Genomic DNA, 12,305 nt, shown 5'->3' with positions numbered 1-12,305 from the left:
TCTCAGCAAGCATTTAGTAACACACTGTTGAATATTACACACACTTGCAAATGCAGCTTGTACTATGTTTTGTAACACTGCTTTATTGCTCTGTCTCTAGGCCTACTCCCAGGATGCCTACATCCGTGGCCGCAGCAGCTACAGTGGAAATGCCTGTCACATTCCTGAGCCACCCCAAGTATGCTACCCCAGAGTAGACTGTAAGCCTACGGGCATGGCCCAGGCGACAGACTCAGCAGGGCAGGTCTGCCGAGGGCCAACAGCACCTCCTGATCATGGGTACCGAAAGGAGATCACAGTGCCTCCATCTCCTCCTCCTCCTCTATCATATCCAAAAAGCCAGATGGCAGTGTGCATGCGCAATGACAGTGTGAGGACTGTGGTGGTTCCTCCTGATGCAGCCCAAATGGGCCGCATGGGTCCAGCACATAGGATAGATTACATGGATCCTGTCTTTGCCAGGGGGAGGCCTGGGTCACTGGCCCAGTATCCTCACCCACGAAAAGCTGATGTCTATCCCAGTGGTATGGTTCCATATGGAGGTCAGGCACCTCACTATCCAGGCAACAATCAAAACATTGATTGGCGCACTTACCAAACATACAGGGAGTACATTGACAACAAAGGAATCCATTCCCATGGTAGTCGGACTATCCAGGAGAGGCTGGACAATTTGCGAGCATCCAGTCAGACCACCTTTGGCCCTACTCATCACATTCCCCGGGGAGAATGGGGCCCTAAGGGGATAAGAAGGAGGAGTACCTCCCATGAACGGTCATACCAAGGACCTCCACCCCACTTTCAGATTGCCCCAAGAAGTGCTTCGCAGGACCGCATGAGTGGTGCAGAGAGAATGAGCCATGGTAGGATTTGGCCTCCTCGAAGTGTTTCCCAAGACGGCCTAATGAACAAAGCAAGGGCACACTCCACAGACTATGTTGACCCTGCAGAGTTGGCTCGGCCCAATGAGAGGAGAGGAGGGTACGGAAGGGCAGATCAAGGTACGAGGCCCAGCAGGCAGTCTGTCCCCAGACAAGCCATGCTCTACATGCCTTCTGCTGGATACAGCGGTGGCATGAGGGGAGCACCCAAACTTTCTCTCTACTCTAAAGGACCAGATTCTCTTCAGACCCGCTCCTCACCCATGCTCTCAGACAGACACTCACATTTTGGAAAGAGCACAAGTGCTGAGCATTCTCTTGTTGACCAAAGAGTTGCAGTCAAAGGAAACCGTGCGGCCCACACTTCCCAACAAGGCCAGAACAGGATCCGGTCAGAAACCATGCAGGCTGTTGAAGCAGGCAGAGATGCAGCATTGGTAGGACAAAGGTCTTCTTCATGCTCCACCCCAAAACAGATGCCTCAGAGGCCTAGCATCCTCAAACCTCCACACCCAGACTCCCAGAGTCATGTGAATGGACGGAGCCCCACAGAGACAGGGGTCATTCTAAGGGAGAAGCCCCCCTCTGGAAAGAACCCCAGTCCTCTACGCCACCCCTCCTACATCCTGGCTGTAAACGACGACGGACCAGATTCCACAGCAGATGTGGCGGCATGCTGGCTTCCGAACGATGCACGTCGAGAGATACGCATACGCCGCCTCGGGGAACAATGTCACACCTCCTGCTCCAGCAATCTGGATGAGTCTTTGGACTCCATTCCATTCATCGGTAAGAGAATAATCAGTTGTAAGCCTTGTCGCCCAAAGTTGTCATGGCAACGACAGAAAGCAGTAGTAAAATGAGGCAGACTGGCAGTGCTGTCAATGTAGCTAGTAAAAGGGCTTCAATCATAGACGCTAATAGAAATCAGTTCAAAATAAATGGATAGAAAGCTGATTGTGGAGTCTGTAGATGGTTATACTTTCATTGTTGATTTGTTTCAGTGTATTATTGGTGTGTGTGTGTGTGTGTGTGTGTGTATACAGTGCTGGGGAGATTCATTTTTGTTGTAAGATGTTATTAATCGGGTTTTGTGGCATACAGAGAGGTTTTGTGGGATATTTCAACCTAACTGGGGCAGAGTGAAGGATGGCTTAAGCCTTTTGAAATATATTGAATTTCTCTTCTTATTTATATTTTTTTCTTGGATGGTGTCTCTTGAGGATGGATAGCATTACAGTTCAGTAGACCCATAATGTATTTCCTGGTGATAAGATATGCCATCAGTGCTTTAAAAACCCATTTTCAAAAATATTTTAACTCATACCTAATCAGAGTGATTGCACTTCAATGCTTTGTAACAGGTTTCAGAAATTGCACAAAACACATTTCTTAACCTAGTCTGAATTTTACAGCCGTACAGTCATTGTATTCAGTCTTGTTTTAGAGAATCTGTTGTAATCAGTTTAGAAGTGAAAATAATACATAATTCATAGGAACGCTCAGCAAGTTTATTTATGTGCCTTGATGAGAATATAGCTACTGTATAGTTACATTGCTGGAGGCAAGAGTTTGCAGATGGAGGACCTTTTCGTAATATTCTGTCAGGTTAAAAATGTATAAATATGTTAAGAGATCTACGTATTCTCTGTCCCTCCCCATCTGCCTCTTCCTGTGTTATATGTATGTATGTATGTTTGGCTCTCTTTCTATCCATCTGTCTGTCTACCAGTTTTTCTGTGATACCACAAAATGTAGTAAAATGGAAAACTAAGGACTTTCATAGGTATTTGTGTTACTTCTGTATGATTAAGCTGGTTCTTCTGAGAAACAATCATTCACTTATAGTGAAAGGAAACACCCAGACTTGGGTGCTTCTATTTATATCTTTCGTTGTTGGTTTCAACTTAAGTAAACTGTCTCTGATGGCTGATCTATTCATGTCTGAAGGACATACAGATCACTTTTTGTAGGTATACTATATGCAGGAACTAGGTCACAGGCATTGACAGTACAGGAGAGTTTAGGTTTAACCCATGCGAGAAGAGTTAGTTTCTTCGTTAAATGTGGGTCTTTTGAAGCAGTTCAGTGAAAACTCTAGCATATGTTGCGAAATACATTTTACTTTAAACGTGGTACCTCATTCACATACCTCAAAGGTAAGCCCTTCAAATGACTGTTTACTTCTATTAATGTTAGACAAATTTAAACTCAGTTGCCAGTTAGGTACACCAGTTTATATTGATGCTGCTTCATGAAGATTAAACAGATTAAGCAGTAGGCTGTAGACTGTGGTGCTGTTGAATTGTTGTTTTTTGTGAATGTATTTAGATGGGCTCGAGTACAGAGTAATCAGTGAGGTCACTACACTTGTGGCTTACTAACAGTGTTTCCTTCAGTTCCTTCAGTGGTCTATATTGTTGGTTGTTAAGGAGGCCCAACAGGCCAGGTGCAGGTGCACACAAAGCAGGCAGTGACATTGATGATGCTGCAACACCACCATTCTGGGACTGTTGTGCCAGCCCAGGAGAACAGTGTCCTGATTGTGTGAGCCGCTGGGCCTCAGTCAATGGCCTGTTTGAGAGGCCACTGGCCCAGGCCTTAGTTGCGATAGGTAATTTGGTCCAATAGCCCAATCCATTATTTTATATTTAGCGAATCTACAGGCAGGTCATATATCTCTTTTCTTCTTTGGCAATGGCTTGTATTTTTCACTGTATGTTGCAGTATACCTGAAATTTGGTCCTTCTAATTTTAATGCATTTTATAGCTACGCGTCCAATTTTGGATGCAATTTTACCACCTCTTTTAGTAGCCATGTGTGACTGTCTTTTGGAGTAAACACTTCATGATGTCTCTGATGAACAATTTGGGTCCAGAGCAGAACCCACCTCAGGTGTTGCTATAGCAATATGCCTGGTGTATGTCTTGTCAGGAGAGTGAGTGTTTTTGTTGCTGATGTATTTGAGTGTAGGTCATTTGGGTTTGTTATGGACTTTGATGTATGCAAAGTATAGTAGAAGGGACTGGCCATCTTATGTTTTGGGGAGAGTACTATATAAACACTTAAGAGTAACTCGATATTTATTAATGACGGACAGAAGAACCATTGTGAGGCAGCCTAACAGACCCTGTTGGGGCAATGGTGACATCCTTTTTCCCTTTGCCCCGTTTCAAAGTTGGGTACAGGCTAGAACTAGGACAGTTGCTTTTAAATTTAGCTCCAAAAGCCCCTCGGCTGCAGAGAGCAGCTTTGTACTCTGAGCTGTTTCAAGCTTGAAATGCCAGGAGTGGGCGGTACTCACGTGTTTAAATCTTCCTTTTCCCTCAAGAAACATGTCAGAAGATGATCTGTCCACACACTCAGCTGTGGTGTGGCTGATGATGGTGATGGTGAAAGCCATTGAAGATGTCTTTGGTATACAGATGTCAAAGATAAATATTCAACAGGCTCACATTCTTCCAGTCAGGGACATATAAAATATATATACACAGGGAAATATATGTAGTTAAATATGTGACAAAAGTTGTATTTCTACTCTGTGCTCCCACTGATTCTTTTATTCATCATCATCATAGATGAGCCAATCAGCCCGAGTGTCGACCGGGAGGCTGCTCCTATTCCACCCTCCGCTGTGATATCAGTTGTACCATCCATAGCAACAGGTCCCTCCAGTCCAGGCTCACCATGCCCTCCCATTCGTCGTCAGCTGTCACATGACCAAGGTAAACGATGGGTTTGGTTGGGTGATGGATATGTCAGTCAGCTTTACAGAATGCATTTAAAAAGAGCAAAAGACTGAGATTTTAGGTTGTATTTTTTCAATGAAATGACCCAAATGAATGCAAACTTATCAAACTAATCAAGTAATTGCTTAAATTCTAGATTTTGATGAGTCAGGTGTAATGCTAAGTAAATACAGAGCAGCCACCTTAACCAAGTGTGTTGTTATTGTGGAAATAACCTTTGTTCAGTTTTTTTTACATTTATTTAGACCGCAGCTTACGACCCCAATCACCCCTGAGAGCTTAATGTGACCCTCATTAACAATCAAAAGTTGTGTTACAAATAACAGCAATATTTTTTATCACTGTAAACTTTAGAGTCCCTGAGAAGTGCTTTGCTGGAATCGGATTCAGCCAACAAAACAGAGCGCTCCAAATCCTATGATGAGGGTCTGGATAACTACCAGGAGGAGGGCAGAAGGTGATTGCACACAAGGATTGGGTCAATGCTTTGGTTTCTTCTGATTTGTTTTTGGTTATGGATCTGTCTGACCCTGTCTCTGACTCTAGAACTTCGTTTTTTTTCTTCCACTTCTTTAGGAGATCTTCGAGTAAGAATATGCCGAGTCTCAGGGGCCTGAGGAAGGTGAGGAACTATGGGATTACTCAAAACATGCAAGGCCCTCTTGTCATTTAACAACATTTGATTTATTTTTCTTTGGCCAAAATTTACCTGGAATTGAAATGCATATAGAATGACCAGATATCAATCTATAAACAAATCAAATCCATCTGTAATGGTACCAAAGACCCAATCTATTTGACAAAAAAACGTAAGTCCCAAAAGCGAAAAGACAGTGATTTTGCGCAAAACTCCGGAAGTAAATAATACAAAATCACAGGTGAAAAACCTTCAGCACTGACTGGACAATGAGATCAATATTTGACTGCCAGATCCAAATTTTTATAAATGTAAATGGAATAAATCCCATTGTAAAATGAGTCAAAAATATTGCTCTTTTTTTATAACACAACGTACTGGTCTCATGAATTGGAAATAGTCCTTTAATCTCCGTGACATGGTGTGTGATGTGATTATAGTCAGACAGGCTTTGATGCTCCTTAGCGTTACTGACTTCCTTGGGAACACAAATGTTTTGGATATGGGCATGTCCCAATGACCATGTAACTGTGACATCCTCAGTTTGATTTGCCCAGAGCTGGTGTTGCATTTCATCTCCTGCTCTCACTCTCCCATGTTTCATGTCACACTCCACTTTCTGCTAATAATGCCAGAAAAACATGTCATTAATTCACACTTGCAGGCTCTGGACGGACATAAATCATCTGGGGATTCTGGCTCTCGAAGGGATTCTTCTTCAGATATCTTCGCCAATTCTTCCAAAGAGGGGTTGCTTAATTTTAGGCAACTTGGTACTGATAAAAATAAGGTATGCCTGTACACTTATGCCTTCATTTAACAATCTACATAAATACTATATAATCATATGTATAATATTTTGACGTGTAAGTATTTATCTCGTCTCCCTGTCTTTGTAGCGTGCTGGTGGAGGAATGAGATCATGGAAGCCGATGTATGCTGTTTTACAAGGTCACACCTTAACCCTCTACAAAGACAGGAAGGATGCACTGTCTCATGCTTCGACGCCATCTGATGAGGACCCGCTGCAAATCAGCATTAAGGCTTGTCTGATTGACATCTCCTATAGCGACACAAGACGCAAGAATGTGCTGCGACTCACCACCTCAGACTGCGAGTATTTGTTCCAGGCAGAAGGGAGGGACGACATGCTGTCCTGGATCAGAGTCATTCAGGAAAACAGTAACCCAGATGAAGAGGTGTGTTTTAGCAAGACTCAAGTTGTGTGGCTAAATGAAGATTGCTACCACACGATGGTCTCCCATAGCCTCACCTCTAACTAAAATGATGCCCAAAGTCCCAAAAGGACAGAGACATCATCAATCTACCCTGTAAAATAGAATTAGAGCAGAGCATTGCACTTGTAGTCAGTTGTTTAAAGTTACAGGAAAAACAAACAACCAAATGAACCCAAGTTTGTCTTTTCAAAATTCAATGGTGGTGTCAGTGAGATGGAGAGGATTACAGCTCTTGTTTATAAAATGCCTAACAAAAGCTAAAATAAGGTGTCATTAAAAACTCGCTCTACTTGGTTAGGACAAAAAAACATAGTTGGCACTTCCTGGGGTGTGAGAGGAAAACTTCAGGCTAACCATGAGTAAGCTGCCTTCTTGCACAACCTCATTAAATTATATCTCTCGGCAAGAATTCATTTTGATATCTGATATGGAGGCTGACAGCACATCATAAGGCAAGATTGGGAATGTTTTGGAAAAAGTGGCGAGAATTAAATGTACATATTGCAATATGTGTAGCAGTAAAACTGCCTAGTAACAGCCAAAATATATGGGTATATATATGATTTATGCATCACTGCAATGCAAATTAACCTGCATTTAATATAGAAGAAACTGACCATCCTTAATGTATTTCTGTTGTTACAGAATCCTTCTGTAACAAGCCAAGACTTGATCAGTCGAAAGATCAAAGAATACAACATGATGAGGTATGCAGGACTCCACATTGCCCCCTGGGGCTCAACAATAATACTCAACCACCAATCTACCCATTTTAATTGTATGCCAACCTTTTGTTAATATTTGTGGGGTTTTTTTTGCTTTTTATCTGCATCAGTACGCCCAGCAGCAGGTCTGAACCCTCCCCCAAAACCTCCCGGCAGTCCCTCAGTATCAAACAAGCCTTCCTGGGAGGTAAAACAGACGGCAAGGTCCACAGTCCTCATTCACCCAAAACAGGAGAGGATCGCAGGGCACTGAGAGGTAAATACACCAGCTGCATTAAAAGTGCTTAGAGGGTATTTCTAATTCCAGATGGCTAATTTATGTGAATGTACTTGTGTTAATTCTGTCAGATGACTCCAGTCCACCACGGGACAGAGCCGCTTGGAAAATCGGAATCCCAGGGATCATGAGGAAGCCCTTTGAAAAAAAGACTCCGGCTGGGGTGACGTTCGGGGTGCGGCTTGATGACTGTCCACCTGCACTGACCAATAGGGTGAGTCTCATTCTCTCTTTATGTATTTGAGAAAAAATGGTCCTGTAATTTAGCATTTAGATGATGCTTGTAGCATTTTACTTCCATACTACTAACACAACTATTGATTTTACATCAACCTGACAGCCAAAGCAGCCACTAAGTCCTGCTACGGTAGCTCACTTTGGCTGTTCGAGACACTGAAGTGTATGCACATCAGATCTGTGCTCATCCATACAGTTTGAAGGATTCATATCCAACATAATCAGTGATTCGTTGTAGCTAATGTTTTCCTGTCGTGTGTTGTGCAGTTCGTTCCTCTGATTGTGGAGGTGTGCTGCAATGTGGTGGAGGAGAGAGGTCTGGAGTACACAGGAATCTACAGAGTGCCTGGGAACAACGCTGCCATCTCCAGCATGCAGGAGGAGCTCAACAGCAAAGGCATGACTGACATCGACATCCAGGAAGACGTGAGTAACTGACAGCCGGGCTGAACACTACAGTGTTTCACTTTGACAACATATTTTAGCAGTGAGAGACTTGCAGTGCAAGCTTTCACGTAACACTCAATCTTTCACTTCTTTGCAGAAATGGCGGGACCTCAATGTCATCAGTAGTTTACTTAAGTCCTTTTTCCGAAAACTTCCAGATCCTCTGTTTACAAATGGTGAGATCTTGTAAATACACTGAAAGTCATGACTCGGAAATTGCAAAACTTAAATAACATTGAATTCTCTGTGATTCTTCCTCTTGCAATTCGAAGTAAAGATTTCCCTGCTCTATCCACAGAAAAGTATGCTGATTTTATTGAAGCCAACAGAGCAGAAGACTCAGTGGAGAGATTAAAGGAGCTCAAGAGGCTGGTGAGAGGGAAAACCAAATATGAGAACTGTTCATTTGAATAGCATTACATTCAGATATACCATTAATCATGACACTCTGTCCCTTTCTTTGCCATTCTTGTAGATTCAAGAATTACCAGATTATCATTTTGAAACTCTGAAATTCCTCTGTGCTCATCTCAAGAAGGTTTCTGAAAACTGTGAAAAGAACAAGGTACAGCAGTTAACAGGATCTGTCAGTGTTAATGTTATTTGGTAAATCAAGTGTCCTTTTAGAGGATTATTTCATTTAACCTGATTTGTCCTAACCTAATCTGTTTAGATGGAGCCTCGTAACCTGGCGATTGTGTTTGGTCCTACGCTGGTCAGAACTTCTGAGGACAACATGGCCAACATGGTTAATCACATGCCAGACCAGTGCAAGATAGTTGAGAACCTTATCCAGCAATACGACTGGTTCTTCACTGATGACGGTGACGAGGACCCGGTTGTATGTGGCAATTATTTTTTTCTTTCTTTCTTGTTGGCTTATCATAGATACTAACAGAAACAACAATTCCTATCATAGATAACCCTAATCTAATGTGGTTTATTTTATACAAAAGGGTATTTACATTTACACTGATCAATAGTGGGTTTTTTTGTTTTTTTGAGAAAAGCAGCTTTAGATAAAATGCAACTTGTTTTTTTCTTCTTTTTTCCCCATTCATGTGTTTAGCCACTAATCTTCTTTCTGCTTTCTCTTCTATTCTTGTTCAAATTCATGCCCTATATGCGCGGCTCCAGACCACAGCTGAGCAGGAAAGCACAGTGCAGTCTCAGCCTGTACCCAATATCGACCACCTGCTCTCCAACATTGGACGCACCACCGCTTCACCAGGTGAAGTTTCAGGTAAGTCAGAGAGAGTTATCTCGTAGGAGCAGCACTTCAGCATCACCACAGCAAAGATATTATATTATCATGATAGCAAAAATATATTTCATTATTATATTATATATATTTTCATATTTGTGCAATAGACTTGATTTTTAGATGTCCTGTTAGCAGCGTGTCAATTTTTGATGCTAAGAGAATGAACATCATGCCGATTGTCCATAATTTGAAATGCTTTGAGCAAAAACAGGTCAGCAGATTTTATTTGTGTTTCTGTTAAAGCAAGCTCTTCACTAATTTTGCAATGACTACTTTTTGGAAAATTCTTGAAAAATACCTTGCAGTATGTCAAGTCTTTTTGATTTATTTGTTTTGGGATAAAAGTCCATTTTTGTTTTGCTGTTGACTTTTTTTTTTGGCCAAAGAGATAAAATTGTCCAAGTTTTATTTCCGTTAGTTTCTTTGCTTTTCTCTTTATTTCCTCTTGCTCAAGTCATTTTTTCTCCCTGTGCTTTACCTGTGTTGAGACGACGACTCCTTTTCTTTCAGTTCTTTTCTTCCCCTCCTCCTCGTCTCTCACATAATCCCGGCATGTTCTTTCCCAAAGAAAATCTAACAAACAAAAAGAAACAATGGAAGTGTTAACCCTTCTGACCTCTGCCCTTCTGTGTGTAGTGTGTTGTTTTTCTCCCTTATTCCTGTCCAGCACTCACACATAACCCAATCTTGACACAGGCCAAGTGGGCGGCGTCTATCACTCGATGATGTCACTGATGGACTCTGTTATGTCAGTGATGGACAGCTGGGACTGTAGGAAGAAGGACGAGTGTTGTGCCCAGTGTAGCTGCCTAGTCTGCAGAAACCCGCAGCTCTTTTAAATTTGGGCGAAAGGAGGAAAAAAGATAAAAAAGAAAGAAAGAGAAGTCGATGTTTGTCATTTTTCCTGTGGTGTGCACGTCTCATATTTAAACCAATACCCTAAATTGAGGGGATACAGAGCGATGCTGCTGTACTTTCTCTGAAAGCCCTTCTGCTGTCTCTTGTTGTCTCTAAAGCTGATCGCAAGGACAAGTAGCATGGTACGGTCAACCTCAGGTTCTCTCCCGGTCATGTGGCATAATCTGTCATGATGTCTGAGCGTGGGGTCGTAGTGGTGGGACTGAGCTGGATGTTCGCCAGCACACATGCGTTTACACTCAAACAAACCCACACACAGAACCAATAAACATGTAGTGACTTGTTGATGCAGAGGCACACATGCAGTCATATAGCGGTGGTCGGGACTCCAAGCCTGTAGATGTAGTGGTATTTGCCGTGGCAGGTAGTTTTTTTTTGTTTCAGGTGCCTCCTCTTGTGTCTTTTTGTTTGATTTGTTGTCTGTGATGTCCTTATTTCAAAATCGTCATCTTCATTCAACTACAGACAAATATCTGCACACATTTTCTCATCTCCTACTGTTACATAAAGTAGAACAGCTACATCAGTCACTAACTGCCCCTCACATCGTGTCCCCACCCAACACTGCACTATGCACTGACAACCACGTTTTGAACCTAAGTTACCTAAGTCATTAATAGCCCTTTTCTACTGCAGGAACTCCTTCAGGAGCCCAGGAACAATTTCAGGAACCCTTTCTGCACATTATGCAGTCACTAAGTTTAGTTCCTTTCTTTCAGTAATTCGACCTCCAGCTCGTACAACTTCTCTACAGCTTTATTCAAATAGTAAAAAAGTACTGGAACCCACTTGTTAGAGTATAAGGATGAGGGTTTGACATTTCTTGTCATGTCTGACGTTAAGTTGTCGGCGTCCTTATGAGTCTTAAATAAAAGGGCTAGGTGTATCTCCTTTTTCACCTCTTTAGGTATCCTTTGCATGTACTTGGATACCAGTGCCAGAGTAAAAACGTAATGAGTCAGTCTTGTTTTCTCAGTCTTGTATTAAAATGTTGTTGATGCATTTACCTGATCTTCAGGGTTTTTCAGATGCAGTGGAAAAACCACTGGAATGTTTTGAAGGGGACTTTAACTTCCTAAGTTCAATTCTTGCGGCTCCATGGTTCCTGTAACTTTTTGGTCGAAAATGGCTATTAGTCCACTTATCTTTGTTATCTGCAGTATGCGTGTTTTCTTCTTTTGCAAAGTGAGACAAGAACGTTTTGTGAACTCTTTGATTTGCCTTTTATGTTGTTGAGAGTGACAGGTTACACGTTAAAGGGCTCCACAGGAGTTAATCTAGCTTGGAGTAAGAGCAATCTTTTCCATTATACTAAGGCTTGCCTGCGCCAGCTGTATCTACCACTACATACACTCACTGATCTGTTCAGCTCAGGCCCCTTAAGTCAGAGCAAACTCATCACTCCCTCTCCTCTGTGATGTCTTTGAGTTGGGAAAGAATGCCCACAGCTGGTTGGTGGCTACCTGTGATGCTCTGTGACTGACGTGTTTGTCCGTGATGTGCCGTCGTTCCATCGATACATGAGCATGAGCTGCTTTTTATGTCTTGGTTTACTGCTGGGTTTCCTCTTACCTTTCATCTCAGGCCTCTTCTACCGCTTCATCCACTTTCAATATCCATATACTGCTTAGCGTGGCTACTCACCCTCATGTCTCTTTCTGAGCCGAAAATGTGTCGTCTGCTTTCATTCTGCTGCTCTCATTATACTCATCATGTCTGTCAGTTTCACTCTGAACAACCTTTTAATCAGCCTTTTCTCTTTATCTTATTGACTGTTTTTAGCAAGTCAGAGTGTTGGCAGACTTTTACTAATGACTCTCTTCTCTTTTGATACAGATTCAGCATGTAGTGACTCCTCCAAATCAAAGGTAATGCCCTTTTATTTAGTTTTCTATCACATAAATCCTTCATTCCTTTTTTTTTGTTGCTGC

At 42.3% G+C, this 12,305-nt stretch overlaps 1 protein-coding gene across 2 annotated transcripts in view; it reads left to right on the top strand.

The window, feature by feature from the left end:
- Positions 1-12,305, top strand: part of arhgap21b (Rho GTPase activating protein 21b) — a 34,652-nt gene that overhangs the window by 19,327 nt on the left and 3,020 nt on the right. For both annotated transcript variants that reach the window (XM_083927809.1, XM_083927808.1), the window contains exons 8-23: positions 101-1,670; positions 4,461-4,607; positions 4,986-5,088; positions 5,208-5,253; positions 5,933-6,058; positions 6,168-6,467; positions 7,152-7,213; positions 7,342-7,487; positions 7,580-7,722; positions 8,013-8,171; positions 8,290-8,368; positions 8,491-8,564; positions 8,668-8,757; positions 8,866-9,033; positions 9,330-9,435; positions 12,211-12,242. In XM_083927809.1, coding sequence (XP_083783935.1) covers positions 101-1,670; positions 4,461-4,607; positions 4,986-5,088; positions 5,208-5,253; positions 5,933-6,058; positions 6,168-6,467; positions 7,152-7,213; positions 7,342-7,487; positions 7,580-7,722; positions 8,013-8,171; positions 8,290-8,368; positions 8,491-8,564; positions 8,668-8,757; positions 8,866-9,033; positions 9,330-9,435; positions 12,211-12,242 — 3,351 coding nt within the window. The remainder of the gene's footprint in view (positions 1-100; positions 1,671-4,460; positions 4,608-4,985; positions 5,089-5,207; positions 5,254-5,932; positions 6,059-6,167; positions 6,468-7,151; positions 7,214-7,341; positions 7,488-7,579; positions 7,723-8,012; positions 8,172-8,289; positions 8,369-8,490; positions 8,565-8,667; positions 8,758-8,865; positions 9,034-9,329; positions 9,436-12,210; positions 12,243-12,305) is intronic.

This window comes from Echiichthys vipera, assembly GCF_963691815.1.
Source record: "Echiichthys vipera genome assembly, chromosome: 15".
NCBI classification, from domain to species: domain Eukaryota; kingdom Metazoa; phylum Chordata; class Actinopteri; order Perciformes; family Trachinidae; genus Echiichthys; species Echiichthys vipera.
The sequence above is the reverse complement of the archived record's forward strand: the minus strand, read 5'-3'. Positions and strand labels throughout refer to the sequence as shown.